This window comes from Macaca thibetana, chromosome 4 (assembly GCF_024542745.1).
Source record: "Macaca thibetana thibetana isolate TM-01 chromosome 4, ASM2454274v1, whole genome shotgun sequence".
Taxonomy (NCBI): domain Eukaryota; kingdom Metazoa; phylum Chordata; class Mammalia; order Primates; family Cercopithecidae; genus Macaca; species Macaca thibetana.
The window spans coordinates 104,740,375-104,767,132 of NC_065581.1; the positions used below are offsets into that span (position 1 = coordinate 104,740,375).

Genomic DNA, 26,758 nt, shown 5'->3' on the forward strand with positions numbered 1-26,758 from the left:
GGTGCTCAGCCCTTGAGAATTTGCTCTCACTTTTTCTTGCTTTTTACTTCCTTAAAATTCTTGCCTGCTAACAAGAGTATTTTCTACTTCTTGCCTTTCGTAGTTTACTTTTTTTTACCGCTATAAAATTGTAATTATTTAAACATCTAAGTTTTAAACAGGATATAAATATATGATCTTTGACACTCCAGATTGGATATAAATAGAGCTTTCAAGGGACCATTTGCTTTATTGTTATCATTGAACTTAAAAAATTAAAATGTACTGAGCATGCGAGCTGAATACCATTCATTTTAGGTGCTTGATTATTCAGTTGTCTACTACTGCCCGGCACACAGTAGATGCTCAGTAAGTGAAGAACAGATGACTAAATGAGTGAATGGAGACCTAAGGAAAACATTACTTAAGTGCCCTTGCCCCACTGTCTGCATTCTGTGGGGCCACAATGACACATATAGTGCTTTAGTATAGATATAGAGTATTGCATTCTACAGTTTATGGAACCAGTCAAAACATTTTTATAACTCAAAGGCAAAAAGTCTTTTATCCCTTAAGACAAATAAATGACGGAAATTTCTTTATTATACTAGGATACTTGACTGCATGTAAACACTGCCTGTTTTTATTAAGAAGGGAAGGCTGATATCAATAATCTTATGAAATGATCATTCTTATTCCCCTTTTACTATTTTCTACATCAAAGAATAACAATTTTCTATTCTGTGATTAGGCAAGAACCGTAGGAGGAGGTTTATGAATCTAGAATCCCGTGTCCTTGAGAACATGTCTCAGTTTGTCTAGGAACCTGAGAAAAGATTTGAGCTCACTCTCACTTTGATTATGGGATCACTAAAGATCCCATAATCTTTCATTTGTGGGATGTGCACATGAAACTGGAATTTAAGAGATTTCAAAATGAGTGAGCCCTCTGGTGAGAAGTCTGTCAGCTTCAGGGATGTCTCCTTCCCCATCTCTATGCAGGGTTTCTCACGCTGACTCACAGGACTTCGCTGGCACCACTCCTATTTCATCTGCAGCCACCATCCAACCATCCTTGCCTCATCTTGGTCCCATACCCCACGTCCAGAATACATGGAGAGGCCACCCCGCTGATACTGGTGGGCTTTGGGTTTGGGTGTGCTCAGCCTTTGGCTGTGTTCCTCAGCCTATGAGATTGGCTCTCAGGTTCCCCTATGAGGTGCCAGCTCCCTCACCATCCCTCCATTTGAGCTGCATTGGACACCAATAATTCACCACGAAGGGGAGAGACCAGAGGGCGTGTTCCCTCTCACCCACAAGGACCTGCAAGGATGTGAGGGTTTGAGCCACGACTTCTCTGCCTTCTAGTAATCCCTGCGGTTTCTGTCACTCATCGTCACCATGCTGCTTCTGCCAACTGTGCTCCTGGGGCACATAAGCAGTGTGGCATGGGGGTTGAGATCTGCGCCTGGTGTCATGACACCTGCATTTAGAGCTCAGCTTTGCCTTTTATGGGCTCTTTGGTCTTAGACAAGTTGTTTAACTTCTCTACATGTCAGTTTCTACACTGGCAAAATGGAGGTGGTGAGTAATAGGCACTTCCTAAAGGTTTAAGAAGCTTTAATGAGCCAAAGTCTGTAAAATGCTTAGCACGGGGTCCGGCACAGAACAATCATTAAATCTTATTATTATTGTAAAAGTGGCTTCTATATTGAATCTTCTTCCTTTGTTCCTGATGACAGGTCCATGAAGTGGTCACTGAGTTGGAAGGTTTTGGAATTGGTGGTGCCCTCCCCAGTGGGGTCCAGCCTTCATACAGTGGGGTTTCCAGTCATCTCTGAGATGCCATCTAGAGCAACTCTGGGTGGTTGAGAGATCAGGGTGCAGAGGAACTGGGACAGCTTGAAAATTTTGGTAACTAGAAAGGTTCAGTGAGGGAGGGAATGGAGCAAACAGAAGGGGTGGGGCTGCTCACTGTGCAAGGCAGAACCACGTATTATTGTTCTCAGTTTATACTAAGAAGGGAGAGGATGTGGAAACCCAGGTCACTTTTTGTCTTTCTTCACCTGGGCTTTGACCCCAAAATACGCCTCCTGGAAATGTAATAATAATAATAATAATAATAATATATAATAATAATAAGAAGAAGAAGAAGAAGAAGGGGAAGGGGAAGGGGAAGAGGAAGAGGAAGAGGAAGGAGAAGGAGAAGGGAGAAAGAAGAAGAGAGGGTGACAGAGGAGCAACAATTAACTAAAGTTGTCATCCAGAAATGAACTTTAACTTGATACTCAGCTGTTGGCTTCAACAGGTGTGTCCCTAAACCCCAGTCAAATTCTGCTGAAATGATTATCCACTGTTTAAGCATGCCACAATCCCACCTTTTATTACCTCAATTCATCATCTGCAGAATGGCTGGGATTTAAAACAAAGACTCCAGAGAGTATCATTGGAGCAGAGGTCATTATTTATGAAGCCTCTTCGCCTTCATTGGTCCTGGGTTTGGAAGCAGAGTAATTCAGATATTTTTCTTCCTTAAGTCTGATAGCACCTCCGTTAACAGGTCAAGTGGCACATGGGTCATATTTGGAGCTGTCAGGAGGACCATCCTGCTCAGAATCATGTTTGAACTTCACAGTCTGAAAGACCAGGGATGTGTTACCTCATCTTCTTCCTTTGCCTACATCCACTGGCAGAAGTCGCAGTATTGCTGCATATCTGTCAGAACATTTATGTGGCTAGCGCACAGGACAGGATTCTGTCCTGGTTCTAGGCTTTCTCCTTCATGTTCAGGCTGATTTTAGATCTTTACATATATTGTATAATACTCATACTTCTTCCTAAAGAAATCTTACCTTTAAGACAAATTATATTTTGGACAACATTATGCAATGCTGACTGTAACACTGTCCCAGGCCAGAGCAGTGACCAGGGTGGAATACTTTCCTATGTCTGTCCAGAATAAAGACCAGAGTGGCAGGACCAAGGCCATACCATGGAGGACAGTCAGCTCCAGCCAGGCCGAGTACACAGATCAAAGGGCCCAGGGCAGGGCCAGAGTCAGGGTGAGGGTGGTGAGCTGGGAACCGTATGGAAGTGGGCTCAAGCTGAAGCTGCGGGGAATGAGTGGCGAGAGTGCAGGGTGGTGGCTGGGAACGGTTTTGAAGCATCTGCAGGCCTGCTTTGCTGGTTGGTGGGCATCTGGGGGATGAGGTGAACTGAGGCTTAGCATATGGACTGGCCAGAACAGACGTAGACAACCCTGGTTATACCCAGACCCTGATTATAGCATTTCTGTGGTTGCTGATGGGAGAAAAGAACGTTAAGTTGATCTGAGTGCTGAGCTCTTGTTACAAATAACAATTGTGACGTCATGTCTTTGACAAGTATTGCTGTTAGTAGAGAATTTATAGTCCTTGACCTCAGGATTAGTAACTAATTCACGGACACCATTTGTTTCAATTTGTGACTCAGCTATCCATGACTACCCTCACCAGCATATGCCCTGTGAGTTATTTCTTCCAGAAGCAGTGAGAGATGTGCACTGATTCATCCGCATCCTTTCACATGTTTTCTGGTGTCTGTCTCCCCTTTGCCAAGACCTGTACACGTGTGACATGGCAGGTCATGACGAAGGGTGTGTTCTGTGACAGTGACACAGAGCAAGCTAACTCACTCAGGGCAGTGACCTAAGCCTCTTGCTTTGTGCTCCCACCAACTTGAGCTAATTAGCCATCGACCTGCTCAGGGCTGCATTGTTGTACTTCTGTCTCTATTATTCCTAGGAGTGGAGGGCGTTGTGGATGGAGCAGAGGTTGGCCAACTGGCTTTTTGTGCTCCACCCCCTCACCCCCCAAAACAATCACCACAGTCTGGGCAGGTTTCTTGACAAGGCACATCCAGGGACTCAGTTTCACTGATTGGTCCAGGGATATCCACTGCCTTGATGAACTGACTCATGTTGACCAAAGTCACAATCTGCATTCGTATACCAAGTGCCAGAAATACAGGAGACAAGATAGCATGAATGTCCCTTGTAGTCTGTACAGCATCACCTACAGGATTAAAAAAAATTGTATCATAATATTGATGATGTTTTTAGAAGTCCACAAAGGAGATTGCTAAAGGACCTGCAGAACTGAGTGAGTTTTGGTAGGGCATGTCTTTTCTGGTATTGAGAGACCTAGGTGTCATACTTGATGATCTGAGGTTTATTTAATAAGAATCAGATTAAACAAGTTGGTTTGGCCAGGCGCGGTGGCTCACCCCTGTAATCCCAGCACTTTGGGAGGCCAAGGTGGGCGGATCACGAAGTCAGGAGACCAAGACCATCCTGGCTAACACAGTGAAACTCCGTCTCTACTAAAAATAGAAAAAAATTAGCCAGATGTGGTGGCGGGCGCCAGTAGTCCCAGCTACTCAGGAGGCTGAGGCAAGAGAATGGCGTGAACCGGGGAGGCGAAGCTTGCAGTGAGCTGAGATGGCACCACTGCACTCCAGCCTGGGGGACAGAGTGAGAGTCTCTCAAAAAAAAAAAAAAGAAGTTGGTGTTGAAGATGTTGAAATACCATCTTCCGCAGGCTTCACGAGAGACCTACTGACGTTGCTTCTGAAGCTGCAGGGAACCCTTTTCTTGGGCTCTTTGCAGGCTGCCTCTTCCCCTTCCCCCGCACCCTCCTCCCCCATCTTCCCCACCTCCCCACCCCCCGATTCTGTTACATTTGTCATTAAACACTCTATTTTCCTAATTTTCTTGGTATATTCAATCTTGGAGTGCTAAAACCAAAGAAATTTGGAAACTTCCCTTAGTAACATGTTTTTAAAACGTAATGACACCCATGTTTTCAAGTTATTGTACACGATTTACCTTTGCCATCAGCACGCAGGTGGGAGATCATCAGTGTGTAGAATGGGGATTCTGGAACCAGACTGCCTGGGTCTGAATCCTGGTTCTACCACTTGGTAACTGTGTGAGTTTGTGTGAACTCCGTAACGTCTCAGTGCCCCAGCTTCTTCATATGTAAAATGGAGATAATGATAGTACCTACTTCATAAGTCATTTTTTTTCCTTGATATATGTATGGGTGTGTGCATTAAATGAGTTGATACATATAAAGCACTAAGGATGTGTCTGGTGCATACATGAAAAGCTGTAGAAATGTTAGCCGTTATTATCAATCCCGGATAATAACGGAGCAGCATCTTAATCTGGTTAGTATTGTGTTTTTTAATCCCATTTGAGGCCAGGTTATTTCTGGGCGAGGCATCCTATAGATAGTGAATCTCCTCTGTAACATCTGGATCCTTTTCTAGCCTTACAGACAGGGTCCTGGAGTTCCCTTCTAGCCCTTGCCTGTTTAACATTTTCTCTGATTTCTCAGGTCCATCATGAGGTCTGCATATAATCATATGAGCCCAACCCCCTTCTGCCTAGTAATTTCAGAGAAAAGGAATAAAAGGACTACCTGAAATGCCTAGATTAGGTCTATTAATTAAGCATTTTGTGGGTGCCAACCAGTAGCAAAGTGGAATCATTTGTGTTTCCCTTCCTTTTGTTTCCCCTCACTGTGTCCCTGGGTAATAGATGCAAATGACTAGTAAAAAGCCAAAAGGCAGGCAGTGGGCGGAGGAGGAAAGTAGGGGAAGGGGAAGGAGCCTGGATAATCCACTGTCGATTAAGCTTCTGGAGTAATCAGAAGCTGCCTGGGGCTTGAGGTGGCGTGGCCTTAGCAGAGAATGAAAAAGAAGGGAGCTGCATGCCCCTAGCTGCTGGGCCTTACCTATAGATGCTGTGATATAAAAATTCTTACCAAACAAAGACACTCAGGTGACCTGAGAAAGAGCCCTGCAAGATAAATGCAAAAGGGTCACCTGTCCAATAAAGGAAAAATAGATTTAAAAATAAAAAGTAAAAACAGACATTTTCAGAACTGCTTAAGCCACTGCTCTGATTATTCCAGACACAGTGGTAATGTGCTGGGATGAACATGATATATTTTAGTTCATGTGGAGGCTGTATTTCAGGCTGATGTGGAATCTGTTGCCATAACTGTCATGCAATCCATTAGGGCCCCCGAGTAAAGGCAGCCATTAATCAAGCACAAGATCAGCCCCATAGCCTCACATGCGTGCGGCTCTGAGGGGCTCTGACCTGACATCATTTAAGGAGATGCTCATGGAGGCCATAAACATGATTCGATTCCCATTATCTTCATGTTGCATATTTGTTACCATTATTCTTTGAAGACTCCAAATTGGATATTAAAAATTTATGATATATATAAAGGTTTGCATGATGTGAAAAAATAGCTGCAGCAAATAAGTCCATCTCATCCATCAGAGGTGTGTGAGCTGTCAGAGGAGCCTGAAGAGATATGGAGAAGGCCTGTCAGGTAGCCAGTTAAGGAGGATGGAGAATTAGGAGGGCCTTCTCTGGGCAAACAGCTTCTCCTACAGCCTACACGCTAAATGGGAATTTAAATACATTTGGTTAAAAGAACGAAGTAAAACAGCACCACTGCAGAAATCCCCATAGACAATCGACAAGCAGATGAAAGGGAAGGCAAGGGATCCTGATGCAGACATTAGTAGTAATGTGAATGGAGCAGATGCCTGGGTCCAGAGATGGATGTTTCTGGGTTACTGGCATATCTCCAGAGCAGAGAGCCTGATGCCAGGTGGGAGCCCTGTGTCCAGGAGAAAGCCCTCCACCCAAGCTGCATGCACACATAATTTTGTTTGAGAACCATGCAACTCTCTACAATCTGTTCAGTGCCTTGAATATTTGCATATAAATAACTCGTACTTAAGGGATATCCATTCATAGAGGTAAGCAGTTCAGAGTAGAGAAAAACAGAACACTCCAGGCCTTGGCTTAAGGAAGAGTGAGGGCTAATGAAACCATTCGATATATATTTACAGGATTGTTTGTTATATAAGAGACTTCATACATAATGCATGGTCTCTGCCGTCAAGGAGTTTCCAGTCTGGTAGAGGAGGTAAGACATGGATGGTAACCAAGGAGTCTCAGACAGACCTGGGACTCTAGGAGAAGGTGAGATATCAGAAACAGGGAACAAGGTGCCCAGTTGTTTAATCAAGGAATGGACTTTTGAGGGTGAGAATTTGTTGGACAAAGACCAGAGGATCAGTCCAGCAGGGATGTGGAGGAGAGAAGCATGTAGGGCGAAAAGATGATTGGCCAAAGTCCAAACTGAGTGCAAAATCTTCTGTGAGGCCAAGACCCTGGTAGCTAACCAAGTAGGAAGAACAGATGTTGGGCAGAAGTGCACTGAATAGTTGGTGAAGGTCTAGGTGTGAGGAAGGTGTGATCAGATAGCTCTAGGAGAGCCCTGCTAAGACTTGGGTATGGAGAAGACTCCTGAGGTTCAGAGGCAGAACACTCAACTGGTAGGGACTCGAGGGCAAGGCTGAATATCCAGCCATAGTGTTAAAGGATAGAAACCCATTCATTTATTCATTTGCTCACTCTGTCATTTATGGAACCCTTATAGTATGCCAGGCACTAGTCCAGGATCTGGACATTTGAAGCTGGACAGAACGCAGTTTCCACACTCAAGGACCTCTTTGATTAGTAGGAGAGGCAGACACACACATGGTCATAATGCAATGCAATAAATCGGTGTGGAATGTAAATACATACAGGGACAGAGGGTGCAGAGCTTAGGTGAGGACCAGGAGGAAGAGTCACCGATGACTTCCTAAAGGAGCTGCAGTCTGAACGAAGGCTTAAAGGACACGTAAGGATCTGCCAGCAGAAGGAGAGATGGAATCTAGTTCCATCAGAAAGAATGGGGTTAAAGGACAGGAGACCCAGTAGAAGGGCACTGAGAATTCAGACCTGAGGAGTTGGGCCACTGAGATGAGCTCAACAGTGCAGAAACTCCAGGGGAGGCAGGGAGCTACTCTGAAGACCTCCCTATGTTGTTCCCATCAGAGGCAGGGGTGGCTGAAGAGAGGTCCCAGGTATCTGTCCACTGCAGGACAAAGAAACAGCACTGACCTTTAGTTCAGTTCACAAAGACATTCACAGCACACTGAAAGGCAGTGTGTGATAGCTGCTGTTTATTCCTGAGCTTCCTCAAGAGAACGTGTGGACACATTTGAGAAAGGAAGGCTAAACCAGAAATGAGATTTCAGAAAATGAAATTCCATGCATTTTCAGAGCAGTGTCCCCATGCTTTTACCTTGAATTTCAAAAAGAAATTCTATTATTTCTGGTTCCAACAATTAGTTATAAAATATAAAATCTATGTCCCCTATTTTCTCCTCTCCAGTTATTCAACATACACTTATTCTCACAACTTTGAGTTGCACTGTTTTTGGTGTTCTTAAGTCCGGTAACAGTGCCACATGTGTGAGCTGACATGTGCTGTCTCTGCTGCAGCATAGGAGGGCTAAGCTTGGAAACTCTGCTGTGATCTCCCCAGCCCTGATTCCAGGCAGAACCTTTGCTTGTTTTCAAAAGAAATCCTGAGATCACAATGACACAGAAGTGTAAACTCCCATTCATCACAGGGAGGTATTAACTCTGAAGCCTAATTATTTTTCTACTTAAATGGCAATATTGTTAACCTTTTCATGGAGTCAGAAACATCACACTTCTCTGGGGTAGGCAAGTGGAGCTATTTCTAGAATGTGTTCCACCTTTTCTAAAGGCGTTCTCCAGAGGAGGAAGAATGCCGAGCTTGCTCCAACAAGCACATGGCACCATGACTTTGTCCCAGAGGAAGCAGTGAATTCTTTAAAGAACTAAAGTTTGCCGTATTGTAAGAATCAAAATAAGAGAAGTGAATTGGTGCTGATTCAGAGGGAAAGAGAGGTGAATACAAAGTTTGTTTAAACCAGAGGTTTTTGAAGTAGAGAGGCAATTACTGTAAATTTCTCATATCATCTAATATTTATCTAAATGTTAGGCAAACCATGAAAATGGATACACAACTGTCAGCAAGACAGGGAAATTGCTTGCAGTTTAACTGAAGGATTTTTGTTTCTGTTATGGCAAAAAAAAAAAAAATGAAGTTTCCTTTGAATAATAGGTCAAAAATGCACCTTTGTTCTGACAATCACATTTGTAGTAAAATGCAAAAAAAAAATAGTCCCCCATTTGCTTTTCCCTGTAGTTGGCGTAAATATCTAGCACATTAGTCAGAATAAAACTGTTGAAAATAAGACACAAGGAGAGAGTTAGTTCATCATGAAGTGCCTTGACGTGCCTTCTTTCAGAACTTGTCCCTCTGGAAAAAAGTCAGACATGAACACAATTCTTCTGGCCCCAGCAGATATCTAGAGCCGACAGTGGGGTGGTCTACTCTCGACAGGCAATTAGAGAATGCATTGTCTGCAGAGGATTTAAGAACAATAATAAAACCAGCCAAAAGTTGGTCTGCTTTATATTATTACCATGAGTCAGTGATTCTGAACAATTTTAGTGTTCACATATTCCTCCCTGAAGGGGTCATCGGTGTCATATGTCCACCCTCCTTGTTAAGTCATTGTCTGGCACCCCAAGCGGGGGCAGATGTAGAATATATTAAATATAGTAAAGCCTCTGACTTTAATGTATAAGAGGTTGTAAAACAGTATGAACTGATTCTCTATGTAAGGTAAGGAAGGTCCTATGGATTTTGTCTAACATTGCCACCAAGTTCTGTGAATGATCCAGCTCATTCTTACAGAGGTCACTTACTGGGCATCAGGCAGTGGCTGGGCTGAAGATACAGTGGTAGAAGATCAGACTCCATCCTTGCCCTTAGGAAGCTTGTAGGCTAGTGGGGGAGACAAAAATCAAACCAGTGATTCCAAGGTTGCAACCATGTTGAGTCTAAGAAAGACCACAGAAGAGATATTTGCCTTGGATAGAGAGGTTTAGGAAGGCCTTTTTAAGGAAGCAGTACGGTAGTTCTTCCAAGATTATTGGTCATACCAGAAACTAAGAAACAAACAAATAATGATAATTTTTGCCCACAAGCAACTAGTTGTGTAATCTCTTAAATCTTTTTTTCTTGAGACAGGGTCTTGCTCTGTTGCCCATGCTGGAGCGTGGTGGTGTGATCATAGCTCACCGTAACCTCGAATTGCTGGGCTCAAGCAATCCTCCTGCCTCAGCCTCCCAAGTAGCTAGGACTACAGGTGCATGCCACTACACCTGGCTAATTTTTTTGTTTTGTTTTATTTTGGTAGAGATGGGGTCTCCCTGTGTTGCCCAGGCTTTTTGAATATTTAGGGTAAGATCTATCATAGGGACTACATCCTAGAGGTAGAGTGTTCCTTATCCAAAATGCTTGGGAACAGAAGTGTTTGGGATTTTGGAATATTTGCGTTGTAAATGCTTACTGGTCGAGCATGCTAAATCTGAAAATTCAAAACATGAAATGCTCCATTGAGCATTTCCTTTGAGCATCATGTTTGCATTCAAAAAGTTTTGTATTTTGGGGTGTGTTGGATTTCAGATTTTTGAATCAGTGGTGCTCAACCTGTATATCCCCCTCTCATAGCACAGTGGTTCACTCCAGTGCCTGGGACTGGAGTGGTTAGAGAACATTCTGGCAGCTATGCCAAGGGCCTCCCCTTGATAGCTGTAGACACTCCCCTTAGATCAGCAGTTCTCGCCCTTCCTTGGTACATTACAATCTCCTGAGAGCTTTCTAAAAACCACCTGTGTCCAGGCCCCAATTAAAGCAGAATCTTAGAAGGGAGGGGGGTCAGATACCAATATGTTAAACAAGCCCAAAACAAACAAACCACCCCAGATGATTCTAATATGCAGCTGGGGTAGAGAATTCCTGCCTTAGATGAATGCACTGAATTCCACTTATTCCTGTCATAGTAATTGAAAATTACACATTAAAAACTTCACAATGCAAAGGGGATTACAGTGGTGAGAAGTGTGCGTAAGTTCTTATGTGTGCACACAAATACACGTGAAGGTGATGGTTAGAGAACTCCTTATACTTTGCGTGCTTTTCATTTCTGTGGCATGTGGTGGAAACATGGCAAATGGCTGAAGGATAGAATTTCTTGGACTCTGGAGTCAGGGTGGGTGTTAGAGGACAGGGCATTCCCAGAGCCACAGAAGTTTGATGCAGAGGTGAACATAATAGTTCAATAAAAAAGCAAGTTTCTAGCCTTCTCTCTCCACTTCTGAATCTCTTCAACCCCCCTCTCCTTTCTCTTCCACTGCTACTTTATTTAACCTCATAAATTATGTGGCTTTATATGAAGTCTGTAGCCCCTTTGAGGAAGCACATTCAAATCTTCGGTAATGGGATTTTTTTTTGTCCTTTAAACACACAAAAAACATTGTGTGCACCTTACGTGTAAGTGGAATGAATGTATTTTTGCCACTAATGTTGAAAATATCCCTAGGCATCTGGTGTGTATGAATGTGTATACATAGTACATGCATAATAAACACATTCCACCTTATGAATATTTATATACAAGATACATATATATTGAATATAGACATACATATGTAAATAGTAGCCCTTGAAAACTATATGCAAAGTGTGTTTCCAAGCATATGTATCATAGTGCATCAGGAATATAATAAAGCTACTACCAAGTTTAGCATATTTTGAGGTGGCATTTTCTACAGAGTTGTTTATGGTAGGGTCTACTTACTATCCACGTATGCGTTTTTTCCATCACTTAAATGTTTGCTAAATATCAACTAAAAGCAAGGCACTGGGCATGGCAGAATAAGAAAGATGAAATTGTTGTGGTCCCTGCCTTTAAGAGACCTGTACCTCAGAGAGTGGCTTAACATTTTGTTATGAAGAGTCTAATATTGTCACTGCCCATTGGCATCTTCCTGCTTTCTTACAACTGCCTTTCATTTATGTATGCCACTGCTGCCTTTGCCAGTTGGGATTTAAAATGCGACCCATTTGAGCTATATTAATTTAAACCCTGGCATAGCTGCAAAGTTGTTCCGATGCAGTCAGAAGATGCATTGGTCTCAGTGCCTTGTCAGCCACTGGACATGAACAACAATTAAACTTTTTTCTCTGTCACATATAGCCAATCCTATAACTGCATTTTTATTTTAGTCTGATTTAGTAGGAAAAAAAGGTACAACAAAAAGGCACCAAGCCCCAGGGATATTGATAAATCTCAAAAGTGAACCAAAAGAGAGCAGTCTCTTTTCCCCACAAACTTCTTGTAACCTAAATATTACTGACCATGACATTGCACTTCCAAGTTCCATCTAGTTCCTTCCTTGGGCTAGGTAGCAGCAGCTTTCTTAAACACAAGCAATACATTCTAAAATGTACAAAATATGGATCTCTTTCTAAAATGACAAGCCCCAGTATAGCCAGGGAGGTCTGAGTGACGCTCATCAGGGCAGATTTTACTCCATTAAAGGAGAAACAATACATAAGCGTTGTCATCTCTGCCACAGTGTATGCTCATTGTTTTCTCCCCCCTCAATCCATACATAACAACAGGTAGTTCTCAGCTGTTCCCTTGGTGCCAGACATACATTTTATCTAAAGAGACAGCAGACAGAACTACCTGCTGCTTCCTGTGCGGCTCTCCCTGTGTTTCTCTCCTTTTTCCTACTTCACTAGGGCTTTTAAAAATCAGCTGGCAGGGAGCCAGGAGCTCATCATTTTAATGCAGTGTAAAATGGAATATGCATAATTATATGCAAGCCATATGTGAGGGAGACAGCTCAGCTGTGAATTTCAGGAGGCCAGGAAAGAGAGAGAGCAGTTAGGGCTAAGATGAGATGAGAGCAGAGCGGAGTGCAAGTGTCACCCAAATGAATGGTTTAATGAGTGTGCTGCAGACACGCCCCCTTTCACCTACCTCTGCCTTCTCTCCCACTCCAAACCAGAAACCGGTGGAGATTAGAAAGAAGACTGTATGCAAGCGGTATTGCTAATGGGTTCTGTTAATGTCTCCATTTAAACTTCAGCTTTCTTAATTAACAGCGTAGATCAAAATAACCAGTAACTTTTTAATGCAGCTTTTAAATTAAATCTATTTTTTTTTTTACTGCATTTGATTGAAGAATCATGGTTCTTACCAGATCATCGCTCCTTTTAGATCTTTATTTAAAATTGGAGGGGAATCAGTTTATCTCTAATAGTATTACAATGCAAAATATAATTATGCAGATTGCTTTTCTTATGGCCTTGCTATTAGAATTTTTTTAAAGTGCATTATCTAGAGATTGCTTAAGCATGCCAAAAAGTTTAAACACGTATGTATGTCATATAATCCTAAATGTGCAATGAACAATGTGCACTGAAAAACTAAGGTGGTGGTAATTGCCAACAAAATTATTTGATTTTGGTTTGCTTGATATTGTTTTAAATATTACACCACGATGAATTTGCATGTTCAAACTAAACAATGTAAAGAAGAATAAATCCCAAATTTTGATACCTAAAAGGCGTACTGCGTATTTAAACAAACTTCTTAATATTGTTGTTATTTCTGGATTCCCGTTTGTTGAATGATCTGAGCTGTTATGCTTTTAGCTTTTTTTCTTCCATTATTTGTAAGTCCCTAAATAGGCCATTATATTTCCCTTCAGGCTAGAGATGAAGATGGACATGCTGAAAATTTTCCCCAGCAGCACTATGCTAAGGAAACTCCAAGGCTTGCCTTCAAGAATAACTGCGAACTACTTGTAAGAATAACATACTTACAACAAGTCTAGAATGTTACTTTAGCACAGTGAAAACAGTTTTTGAAAGGGTTTGTTCATGATTACATAATTTATGAAATATTATAGTTTATTCTGTATAGAGTTCTAAATGCTAATTCTGATATCACTGAATATTAATTTTAAGATCTCAAATTGTTTGCACATCTTTTATATCTGATTATAGAGCTTGAATGGCCCTGTACTTTATTAGCTTGTTTTGTTTAGTAGTTTATAAGCAGCCACTTGGAGAATGGCTAGTAAAGTTAAAAATATAGAGAAAGACAGTTGATATATGTAGCTTGGGAAAAAACAACCTCGCCCTCACCCCTCCTCCTACGTCCTCATTGTACACTATTTTAGGAGACGACATGGTAATATTTTGTTCTGCTAGGGAAGATAGCAGAGTTGACACGCAGTACTCCCTTTAGAATTCAAGTATTCCTCCACTCTCTTGCCAAACTTAATCGTCTCTCCTATGCAGAAGGAGTCAAAGCAGTGACAGGGTGCGGGGATGTTTACAAGTCGTGAGAGGGAGGATATCAGCTGTGACATTGAGACTCTGTTCCAATGCAGGGTTAATTTGCTGTTCATTTTAGCATTTACAGCCAGACGAGATGAAAAGCAAGCAGGAATGCCTATTATATTTCTATTAAATGAATCTGTTGGGACCTAATGTTCTTGATTAGCTTTTGAAAATGAGTGCTCTGCAATGCATTTTCTGTTTACCTAAAGTAAACAGAGAATGAATTGTCATTTATTTAGAGATTCAAACACTCCTTTTGAAAATGAAGCTTTATGAGGGATCTAGCTATGTTGTCCCTAAATGTTCTTTTCTTTTCACTTGCATTAAAGCAAAACATTTGTTCCAACTAAATGAAAACACTGAAAGAGAATGAGGATGCTCAGTTTTTACATTTTGAGGTAGTCTAATTTCTGTTTAGTTTTTTGGCCGAATATAGAACAGCTCTGCCAGGTCTCTGCATTAGGAAATCCCACATGTAACAGTCTTTGGATTTAGCTCTGATACCAACTGTTCATTAAAAACAAAGTGTCCAAAGAGCAGGAGAAGAGACAAAAATATAGTTCTTACCCATTCTAGCCGCAGTAGCTACATGTTGACAGCAAGAACCTCCTTTTCCCCCTCCACAGTCTGCACAGTTACAATTGCACTACTCATTCTGTGTGTGTAGTCCCTTGACCAACAAATCCACAGGCAAATTTGCTGCTTATAAATGTAATTTTTTTTTCTGAAAATTTAACTTATCTTATATTTTATCTTAGGACTCTTAAACTTCCAGGACTGCTAGCATTACCTATTCTGAGGAAACCCTTTTTGTTCATTTTGGTTTTAATGTTTGATTATTCAGCAGAAGACCACAGAGGCCCTTATGCTGTGTTTTGGTATCAGAATGCTTTGGGGTAGCTTACTTCTTTTTAGAGACATTGGTAAAAGTAACATGTCATATTTAATTTTTGTCTATTTGTTGGAAAAATGAACATGTTTGAGTCCTGGTTGTGGTCAGTTTATGCTGGAGGAAGCAAAACATATATGTGAACATCGTTTTCAGCTGTCTTTAGGGAAAGTAGATGTTTTGTCATTGCTGTGCTTAAACACATTGTTGTGTTGGCAGTAGTTTTGAGCAATTTGGTACAATCTTTGTCCTTCTAGTCACTGTTAGAAATGCTTTATTTTGGTCAGTATACTTTCCTGTGATAAAATAAAAGGAATAAAAAGAAAACATAAGTAAGCTTATTTCTCCAAGGAGAATTTTAATTTTTTTCAGCTGTAAGAAAAGTGATGTTGTTTGGCTGGTTATGAAGCCCTTCTCTGAGAAGTTATGCTTCTATATGAAAAAGACTTGTTCATTCATAAGAAAGAAATAGGAAATCCTTGGAGTTTTCTTAGTGCAGCTTAGAGCAGATTTTTAAAGAATCTGTCAGAGAAGATTGCAAGCTCCACTCCAAAGTGCTTTTTTAGCTGAAGGGTGGTTCTGCCATCTTCTTGCATGGATTGCTGCAAGAGCAGTAGCCAGTTTAGAAAGCGTGGGAGCTCTGGAGAAAGCACTGAGGCACAGGGTGCCTCTGGGCCCCCAGATGATCAGGAGCACATGGCTGGAAGACTAGTCCTCTGTGCCACAGACACTGACAGAAAGTGCCCTGACCAGGTAGATGGGACGTTGCCTTGACTTTATGACTGACTCTCTAATGTCTCTGCCCGCTCCCCACCCCCACATGACTGCTTCTTGGAAGAGGGAGGAATATTAAGTAACTTAAACAAAAGCAAAGCAAAATCGATGCCCGGAATACACAAGTGTGTGTAATCAGAAGGCACTGACAAACAAAGCATTGGCTGATAGAAAAATCTGCTATGCAACTGTAGATTTCCTGTAGGGTATTGATTTTTCCATTTAAATCCCAAACTGTGATATGTGCCTTCACACTTAATGTACAACACAGATGACTAGATATTTAGCTTTGTGGCCAAGATCCTTTAGTTGGTGACTGTGCAGCAGTTTCCTTATGCTTTTTATTAATTTTGAAAATGAAAGGCTGTCAAGATGAGTGACATTAGATGAAACGAGTACTATTTGATATGTCACAATTCACTGTGGCCCCACCTACCTCTTCATAGATAGGCATGCACACTTGCACGCATGCGTGCACACATGCACACACACGGGTATTTTGCTGGCGTATCTAAGTTTATGACTAAAGAAAACTTTTAATAAAAGAAAATGTAGGAATTTTATATCATGTTAACACTATAGCAGCCTGGTTTACAAGAGCCTGGAAAAGGGAACATTTAGAGCCAGCCATGGGTGAAACTAGCCCTTGCCCCAAATTCCAGCTCCATTCTTGGTCCCTTTATCATTACTGCTTCTTTCTTCTGGGACTGGAAGGCTTCTCATTTCCTCGATTCAAATGCTCGTATCTCTGGCGAGAGGTGGGTTCAGAGCTAGAATGAGGAGGACCATAAACACGTTATGAGCTCGCTTTTTCTCCTCAGCCATGACTTTCTCAATTTTTGAAAGCCCACTGAGAGTAAAGGCCTTGCAGAAATACAGCATGAGCTGGGTCATTGGAGGGGAAAGACGTGTAGTGCGAAGAAGAGGAACACTGAGAGGGTTTTGAGAAGGAACTGAAGACTCCTGAGCCTACTCCCCGAATTTTCAAAAGATCAGTCCAGAGAACATCCCTGTGTTCAGGAAGAAGGTCAAAATATAACCAAAGAATAACAGCAACTGATGGAGTATTATGTGGTTGGATAAAAGCCAGGCTTAGGAAGTTTGAAAGGGGAAGTAAGAGAAAAGAAACTCAGGGGGGTAAAATCAGCCTGTCTCCCTCAGTTCCAGATTCCTGAGTCATAACCTAGACAACGTCTGAATTCCTTTGGCTTTTCCTGAGGCTGTTAGGGGTGAGGGCTTTGCAGAGGGAAAGGGAGGGAGCTCACAACTGGGAGGTGAAATAAAAATAGCATCGGGGAAGAATTCTTCCTGGTCACTTACAGTGCCAGTGTAGGGAGAATATGAAAACTACTTTAGTTTTGTGGCTGTGTGATCAGAAGTGATGAGGAGAAGAGATGCTTAGGCTGTTTTTCTGTGGGCTGATTTTTCCATTTCATTTCCTTGTGGATGTAGACAGGTGGATTATAAGAGTTGCATGTAGGCCTTAGGCAGTAGAAATACCCCGTGCTAATCCAGTGCTCAATAAACATGACATTATTGAGCATCTTCTATGTACAAGGCATTGTACTAGACAGTGCAGGTAGGGACACAACATAGAAAAAGACACAGTCCCTTCCCTAAAGGAGCATGCAATTCAGTAGGAGAAATAAGTCACATACAGTATCATAGACATAAAAAATGTGGGCTCTCAGGTCTTGCCCCAGCTAGACTTTATACATTGTCATCTTGGTGGTATAGCTAAGGATCACAGGCACAAAGGCTTAACATTTATTGTAACATATCTGATACCACATCACACTTTTGGATCCCTGTTTCACCCCCTTGGATCTCTCTGAGCTTCAGATCTTTTGTAAAATGTGATAATAAAAGGAAATAACCTCAGAGCATATCATAAGGATGGAAAATGATGACATATATAAAGAGCCAGGCACATAGTAAGCACTCAGTATATATTAGCTGCTGTTATTATCATCATCTTATAGTCATGATTGTTATTGCATAATGAGCTGTGCCCCAAAAGAACACTAGCAAAGTTCTTGGAGTACAGAGGAGGAAGAGATTTTTTCTGTATGCAGTCATTAAAAACTTAACAAGGGAAGACACCTTTGATCTAGGCCTTTCATGGGTTGGATTTAGATCGTTGCCAGAAAATGTAAGGGAAGAGGGTGTTCCCAGCAGAGGAAAATAGCACAGGCATGGAGGTGGGAAAGTATGGGCCAGGTGCACCACACACAGGTTAGTATCTAGGCTGGCCAAGCGTAGAGTACCCGAAGGCTAAGGAGTGAACAGGCAGGCAGTCCCATATGCAGGGGTCTCAATAACTATCGAGTCTGGATTTTAGTAATTCTGCTTCATGGGAATTCCTAGCACTTCTGTGGATTAAAAACATTATTATGGAAAATTTCTAAGTATACAGAATTAAAGTAGTGGGAGTCATATAATGACTCCCCATGTACCTTTCGCCTAGCTTCAACAATTGTCAACTCAGGACTAATCATGCTTCATTTTCCTTCCCCACATCCCCCTCCCCCAACCTGCTTTTTTTTTTTTTTTTTTTTTTGCTGTACTATTCTGAAGTATGTATTCTTTTATGAGGGACAGATTTGGTTTTTTAGTGTTTTGGGTTTTCTTTTTCCTTTTGTAAAATCTTTAGGATCCCTCTTCTCTGGCTAGAAAGAATCCATTGATACTGATTAAACCAGGAATTAGAGCTTTGGGACAATGCATACATAAAACAAATCACTCTTGGTTATATTATATATTGTGCTTTTCTTTCCCTGCTCAGCACAACCTTGGTAAAGCTTGGCCAATCAGACCCAGTTTTAAAAGCCCTTAAAGTGAAAGACATCACAGTGCCAGTGATGACTTGAACTTTCTTTATTCTCAGGCCCCTGGTTCTAAGTGTATTTATTTAAAAACAAAATCAGATGTCTTTGCAACCCAACCAAACTCACCAGTACATGTTAGCTTCTCACAGTCATGAGGGGAAAGTCTGGATGGCTGCCATATATTAGCCATTGCTAGAACTTTTCTGCTAGATCACGAAGATGTAACAAGGACTCCTGAAAGGTGATAGAAACTGTCCTATTTCATTTGAAACTTAATAGGTGTCTCAGAATAGGTGCAATTGACTAAAGACCCTCCCCCTAATGCTGTTGGTCTAATGAAAGTCAGATTTATGCCCCAGCTCAACATGAATTTACATACTATTGCTTTGATGTTACAGCTGAGCAGCACAGGCACTGAAAATTAAAATCATGATGGCACACACTGGAACTCACATCACATCAAACAAAACATCATATGATATATGCATGCATTGTGTACTATGTACCAGTTTCCTGAAATAGTCACTGCAATAGCCCCACAGGTATAAAATAACCAGAAAATCCCAGGGGACTGGCTGCTGTCTAGAGAAACTTAGCCTGTGTCACCATTTTTTTTTTCCCAGCCATCTTCCAGATCCCTTTAGTTTGTGGTTATTCCTGTATTCCCATAGTTTTCTAAACTATCTTGGAAAAATAGAACTTTCCAGAAATAAAATTCACAATCTTAGACTAAGCAAGAGGCAGTTCTGATAGAGGTGGCGTAATTATGCTCTCCGCAAGACCATCTAGACTTTAATACAGGCAGAAGGGATGGATTCCACTTGAGTCGTATTTCATCTGCACATTCCTCTGTTCCCATCTGTGCTGGTGTTTCACCTTCTTCTTCAGCTGTGTCTGCCACTTCCCTCTCACTCTTCAGCCTCTTGGCTCCCACTTCTGCCATAGTCTTGTAGTTCAGGTCCTTTTACTTTTCTTGTATAAAGACCCTCTTGACCACAGTTGACCATCTCCCCTCCTTTCCTGTGCATGCAAACCCTATTTTACCTCTCTTTGTAATTCCATTATTTGAGAGAAAATCCACATGAGGGAGGGCTAGAGTTGCTCAGCTTCTGCTCTGATATAGGGGCCTTATTGGGGGAGAGAGTCTTGATTTGGCAGGCTCTCCTTTCCAGAGCATGGGGGATCTTTGCCCTTCAGATTTCAGAGCCATTGCATACAAATGTCAGAGGTATAATGGTTTGGTTTTCATGCTGGCTTCTCACACAGTCCATCACAGTGATTCTTGGAGCCAGAGGGAGGTATGAAAGACTGTGTGTTCTCCAAGGGAGGCACTGTGGTCTGGTGGATAAGAGTGGGAGTCCCAGTCCTTTCTCCGCAGATGTGCTAGCTGTGCACCCTGGGCAAGTTTCTCACCCTCCTGAGCCTCAGTGTCTTTATCAATATGGCGAGGATAAATACAGCACCTGCCTCCCTCATAGGGTTGTTTTCAGCAGTCGATGAGATCATGTATATGAAACATTTAGTATACCTAGCACCTAATAAAAGCTCAACAATCAGTAGTCTTATTACTAACAAAATGGAGCTAGAAATATACAGTAGTTTAAACAAAATCTTGAGGCAGATGCTGGGAGTACCTGTCTTTATTCTTCAGCTTGAGTCTCCTCCCAATTTGTTTGGATAAAAACTCAAATGTAATATTTTTAATTTGGGTAAAAGAACTTCTGAGAAAGGGTTGAACATCTATCCACTTGCCTTTTTATGCCCCGGGAACTAGAGATGCTTGTTGGCGTCATCGCAAATGTTGCTGACTTATGAAGTACTGCAGTATCTGAATACCTTTTCAGAGGATAATCTAAAATTTCCAAAAAATAGTATAGTATTGCAGTGAAGAACTTGGACTCTTAAGCCAGATTATTTTGTTCATATTCAGAAATCTCCTCCACTCCACCCACTGGCTATGTAGCAAATCACTGAATCTCTGTGTGTCTGCGTCCTGATGTGTGAAATGAGGACGATAGTAGCTGTTGGGTAGGGTTGGCCTGGGTTCTAAGTGATGACTACCTGTAAGGTGCTTAGAACAGTATTTGGTAAACAACTGGCACTCAATCAGTGTTGCTGTGATTATGATTATGATTATGATGATTTATTCCAAGGTTGCTTGCTTTCCAGTACATCATAGACTACTACTTGACCAAATTTACTAGCGATGGAGTACCTGAAAGTTTTACATACGCACATTTGCATGAAAACCCCACAAAATTTCCTTTTGAACAATGAAGGGGACAGCACAAAGATAATTCTTAGCACTAAGCTTAAAGAAAGAAAAAGACTCAAGGAAAACTCTCTACATGGTCCCAGACCTCTTCATTCTGCCTAACCATTTAATAGTAAAAATTTTAATGTTAAAATATGCAACTAAGAACATAAATGCGAAGCAAAGGAAAAAGATGTAATTTACACAGAGCCATATCTGCCATAGAAAATGGGTGTGCCTCTGATACCGTGCTAAGGGAAGGAGACAAGAAATCCACCTTTGTGAGGCACCTCCAGTGAACGAGCACTGTGATCTGTCTGTATAGACCCCTTTTAAGGCCCTTTATTCTCACTGTAACTTTTCTCAGTAGATATTGCTGTTTCCATTTTAGAAGTGGGGAAATTAAAATGCAGAGATGGGATACTCCTTGCCCTGGGTGAGGGCAGGAGGCCCAGTGAGCAGGCACAGAGCTGGAGCTTGACCCACATCTCTGACCACACACCCATGCTTGTGCTCAGGCCAACACATGCCACTGCCTTCTCAGGGTAGGGGCCAGGTCGTACACATTTTTACATTCCAGGATCAGAGAAGGAGTGTAGTCTGTGATTGTGGAAGGAAGGGATTAAGAAATTAATTCAAAATGACTCTTTCTAGTTTCTTTATAGTAACAATTCTTTGGTAGAATTCTGAAGCCAGAAAGAACATTTATGGGGAATGTTAGGAAGGGCAGTTTATTCAGAAAGTCATGGCAATGTTTGCAGATTCCCAGTGCATAATAAATTGTGGGGAACAGAGCCAAGGTATATAGTTTTTAATTTGGTAGACTTGGGACATTAAAAGAACAGCTGTAGACTATAGAAAATATATTTTTCAATGTGATATAAACATTCGAGTGCCTTTTTAAAAATCTGACTGCTATAGATTTTGATACTTTTTTTTTTTTAGGATCACTAAGGCCTTTTAAAAAAATCTTGAACTATTTTGGTTTGTTAGGATTGTATTGCTTAGAGTGAATGGATCTATTTCTTTTGAGATTTCTGGCCATAAAATAGCATATGGGAGTCAGTCACATTCTCCTTTATTGTTTTAATTACTAGAACTGAACAATTACCTAAAATACCAAAGAGAATTCACCTCCAGTGGCTTCAAGGAAACTATAGATCATATGTCAAGCAAAACCAGGAAATCAGATAGGATATCAGTTATCAATATTAAAATGTACCAGTAACCAGCCAGAACTAATATTAATCATATTCAGTTATGTGCTTAGTTTATGGTTAGAAGAACAAGCTAATGAAAGTCTCTTGAGAGGAAAAGGGAAAGAGTATAAAAAATATTTGAAGTGGAGAAGAATGACATATGTGAGTAATAAGAGAGGCAAGAAATTAGAGATGGGAGGACTGGTAAGGGAATTTTAAAAGGGAAGAAGGAAGATAGCAGCCCATGGTTAAGCTTCAAATGAGCAGGTTCAGGAAAACAACATTCTTCAAAATAATGTATTTCATTGCATTTTGGCTTAAAATATTTTTCCTAATTGTATTTTTTGCATACTTCCTACTCTTTGTCTCTTCCTGGAGAGCTACGTGCCACCAGGAACTAAGACTTTTGCTAGAGGACAGTAGGCATTCTCTTTTAATTCCAGATGAGTCTACCCTGGCCGAGAGCTTTGTGTGTCAAGAGCCTTGTCTCTCTCGTTCATCGCTGGATCCCTGAGCTTAGCTCACACCATTTTTCATGAATTCTGAGATGCACTTTTCCCCCCTAACATTTTAATATCTCAGAAATGGGAGTCGTATATTACAATTGATGACCTGTCATTGTTTAATTGCCTCTGTGTGTGTGTGTGTGTGTGTGTGTGTGTGTGTGTGTGTGTGTGTGTGTGTTTTTTCCTGGTGGTATTAAAATAATGGCATTGTAACAGCCAATGGTGATATAGATTCAAGGAACCATGGAGGTGGACGCTTAAGAATTATTTGTTGAATGAATGTATGCAATCAAATATCTCCCTGGTTCTAGTTCAGGTAAAAATGAAATACTTATGAGTTGGTTCTGGATTGTATGTCTGCCGCCAGTGAGGCGGGGTGGAGGTTGGCCTCTGGCTATCTTGGCTGAGCATTTTAATGCTGTTCACTTTTCCTTGAGTGGAACTGATAGATGGCTTGTTCATTCTTGCAAGTGAAATGTTAAATCAATTAAGACATACCCCAGATAAGCTGAGTTTAAAATAAGAAACTTTACTTTTGCCTTATTTTTCTAGAAAATTGCTTTTTGTTCTATTTTGGATTACATATCCATCAATATTTCTCTTGAAAATTCATGGCGATACATTGGTAGATGAGCAATAATCTCTTTCTCTGTCTCTCTCAATAAAACAAGCTATAGATTTCATTAGGATAAATTATGTTTCTATAGATTAGGATGCCCTTATCCATCACCACCACCGCCACCATCTCTTAGAGAGCTTCCCAACCTACAGAAGAGACAAAGTATATATAGGTATATTATCTATACTTTAGAATTTCATAATCTGCATTCAGTATATCAAATTGTGTAGGAGAAGTTATGCCTCAGACTTAACCATGTGAAGTACTCTGCTGTTTTTTGGTGTTCTGATCTCATTTTAGTTTGGTTTCCTTTGAATGGAAAATTTGAACCTGATTTTGATATTGGAGCAGGATGTGCTATTCATTTCTCTCTGTGAACAGGGAGGGGAAAAGAAACACATGAACATTTTTAAACGGCAAAGCCTGACATGGGAAGGGAGGCAATATTTGAATATTGAACATGTGCTAGGATAAGACTTTCACCTAAAAAGTGTTCAGATATTAAGATATGTGAAATATTTGGGGCCCTTCATTAGATAGCTATTTCAATAAGTGATGCTTTTAAGTTTCAAATTGTCTGGTAATCGTGTAAAGACACTCCCAGTGAAACACCATTTTTGGCTTAGGGAAATATTTATGTACTTACCAGATAGCTTGAATTTTGAAAATATGCAACGTTATTGCATAGATACACATATAAAATACAATATATGAGGGCAGATTTATATATCCCATGTAGAAATGTGGATATTTATATATAGGAAAAGGAAAATAAACAAGCATTACTGAAGTATTTACGAGTTTATGGCATTTAACTCATCTCAAACATTTATGCAGTATTTTTTCTATACTAATTTAATGTTTATATATGAATACATAAAAATAAATAACATGGAAAAATTAAGTTGTAATGGAATTTTTATTTTCATTTTTCCTTAGCCTTCATGCATTTTGATTTTTAAACAATGTTCTGACTGTCATCAAATCAGCCAAGTTGAAAATTGAGCTGCATCAATGGAGACAGCCGGTCTTGATAATTCAAACCAAAAAAGACCTTTTCTCGAGGGATATATTCTCCCTGGTTTATTTGGTCTGAGTTGTTTCTCATAGCTCTAATTTATTCTTTTGTATACACTGCATGAAGACAATGTCTGTAGAGATTTAAAGCCTTAAAAAAAGTCTGGGTATTTAATGTCATGGACGCATCTCAAAAAGTGGAATTCACATGAGAGCAGGTGGTTATGGGGTGTGTGTGTGTTACCCCGATTTTGAAGACATTTGTCTTTCAGTCGACATGCATTTATTAGGTATCTACTGTCTCCCTAGAGCTGGGCTTAAAAGTTGTGTGTTGTAGTGCAAACAAAGTATAATGTAAAATGTGCATCCTTCTCATAAGAAGTTTACAAATTTGGGCTAGACAAAGAGAACTTTAAAAAAAAAGCTTACAAGCTATGCTTATGTGAACAGTGTACTTCCGGTGTACAATAAGGTGCCAGGTGGGGTAGCATGGTGATTAGACAATGGAAATACATATTAAAATATGTATGTGTGCAATAAGGAAGTAAAGTCCGTTCAATAGGGAAGAAATGATGGCCTGGAGTCATCAGGAATAGGTCCTTGGAAGAGATGAAGGTTGGGCTGGCCCTTGGAGGGTGGGTAGCAATGGAAGGGCATCCTAGAGAAAGAGAAGATGTGGAATGATGATGAGGGGGGTGCGCATCATGCATATGGGGGCCAGTTGGGAGACTGCCTGCACTGGCATCATTCTGTGAGTGGTGAGAATAAAATTAATTCAGTAGGTTGTGGTCAGATAATAAAAACAGTAACAGCCAAACAGCTAATTTTACATTTGGTATTTTGGCTATGGGGATCTCTGTTAGGTACCTGAGCCAGGAAGTACCATTATGAAAGCACTGCCTTCATGGGTTGGAGGAGGGGAGCAGGGAGACTTCTAGAAGGCGGTTAGAACAGTCCAGGCACCCTGTGATGAGGACAAAGACTTCTAACAGCTGGAAAGGCAAGAAAGTGACTCTGCAAATGACTGTCCAAAAATATTGGTCATCAAGTTTTTATGATCATCTTAATATAAATAACTGGCAAAGATTTCATCTCAAGCCAATTTTCCTGTAAATTTAGATTTTGGATAACAGTCTTAAGTAGCTAGTTCTGTGCGGTGGGAAAAACAAGATCGAAGTAGAAGCAAGAAACTGAAGTTTAAAAATATTTGTGATCCAGAGTGATTCAGGGATCAGTACGATTTAAACTACAAAAATGCAAAATAGGAACGAAAGATTCTTAAATGTGGGTAGAGTCTCTAGTACGAGGAATGCAACAACCCCTTGCCCCTGAAAAGAGCAGAGAGACCATGTAGTGTATATGCCCTGGAATCACTTCCTGGCTGTGTGGGTTACTGGCTTTGTGGCCTTGGGATGGTCAGTTTCTGCATCTGTAAAACAGAAAGAATAACTGTATGTGCCATTTAGGGTTGCTGTAAAAGCTAATTGAAATAATAAATGTAGTGTGCTTGTCATTTAGTAAGTGCTCAATAAAATGTAATTAATAAAGAGAAATCCTTTTGTACTCAACTTTTAAGAGAAAGAAGGAAATACTAACAAATAAAACTCATATGAGTAGTCCGAATCCATTTTTTAAAAATGAACCATCTTATGATATACAGCTTTCAATCATATGGATTTAGCTTATTCTTTACACTTTGCACATGTATAGGACTCTAGACAGAGAACTGGTATTTATCCAGTAATAATCCTAAATATTTTCAAGATCTTCATCAAAGAAAAAACATTTTATTTAATTTGCTGGGTTTATAAAGGTAGAACATTTGATTAACATAAGATGATTTTTGAGAAAAAAAAAAGGAGGCTGCTGATCTCCCAAATTAAATTTATTAAAATCCCACATTTCTTAATTATTCTAATTACCTGACCATTTAAAATCCTGACTTTCTTTTGGAAGTGAACACAAGCACCCACTTTTTGGGGTCATCTTTTTTGTTTATATGCTGATAAAAGTTTCAGAATATATCAATTAGGTACTTATTATTGATTTGATAAATCAGTTTTCCTTTGTTCTGGCTTAGATGTCTGGAATACATTTGGGACTTGTTTCAGTTGTAAAAATGAACAAAGAAAGAAACAAAAATCCACAAGAATGTGGGCAAAATGTCATTTAGTCAAAACTCAAGAGCATCTCCCCTTGATTAGAGCTCCTCTTTGAAATAGTTGGGCTGCCCATACACAGATTATCAAGGTCATGTTCAAGATTAAAATGAGCTGTGGGACAATAAACTGCCTATTATGGTAAGAAAACATGCAAACAGAAATTGAGACCTAATGTCTTTCCTCTGTCCTGGCTTTTTTCTTTCTGAGCCTAATATACCTATTTTGTCTGATTTAGTTTTAGCTTTAGTTATGCTTTCTAAAATTACAATGTGTGTGAGGATTGGAATTTTTCTCTTCCAACAGGAATTAGGGTCTGTGTGAAATGCC

At 40.5% G+C, this 26,758-nt stretch overlaps 1 protein-coding gene across 1 annotated transcript in view; it reads left to right on the forward strand.

Annotated features, from left to right (window-relative positions):
* The window catches only part of SOBP (sine oculis binding protein homolog), a 147,829-nt gene that overhangs the window by 85,228 nt on the left and 35,843 nt on the right, over positions 1-26,758 (forward strand). Inside the window, exon 5 of the mRNA XM_050786706.1 lies at positions 13,547-13,642. Coding sequence (XP_050642663.1) covers positions 13,547-13,642 — 96 coding nt within the window. The remainder of the gene's footprint in view (positions 1-13,546; positions 13,643-26,758) is intronic.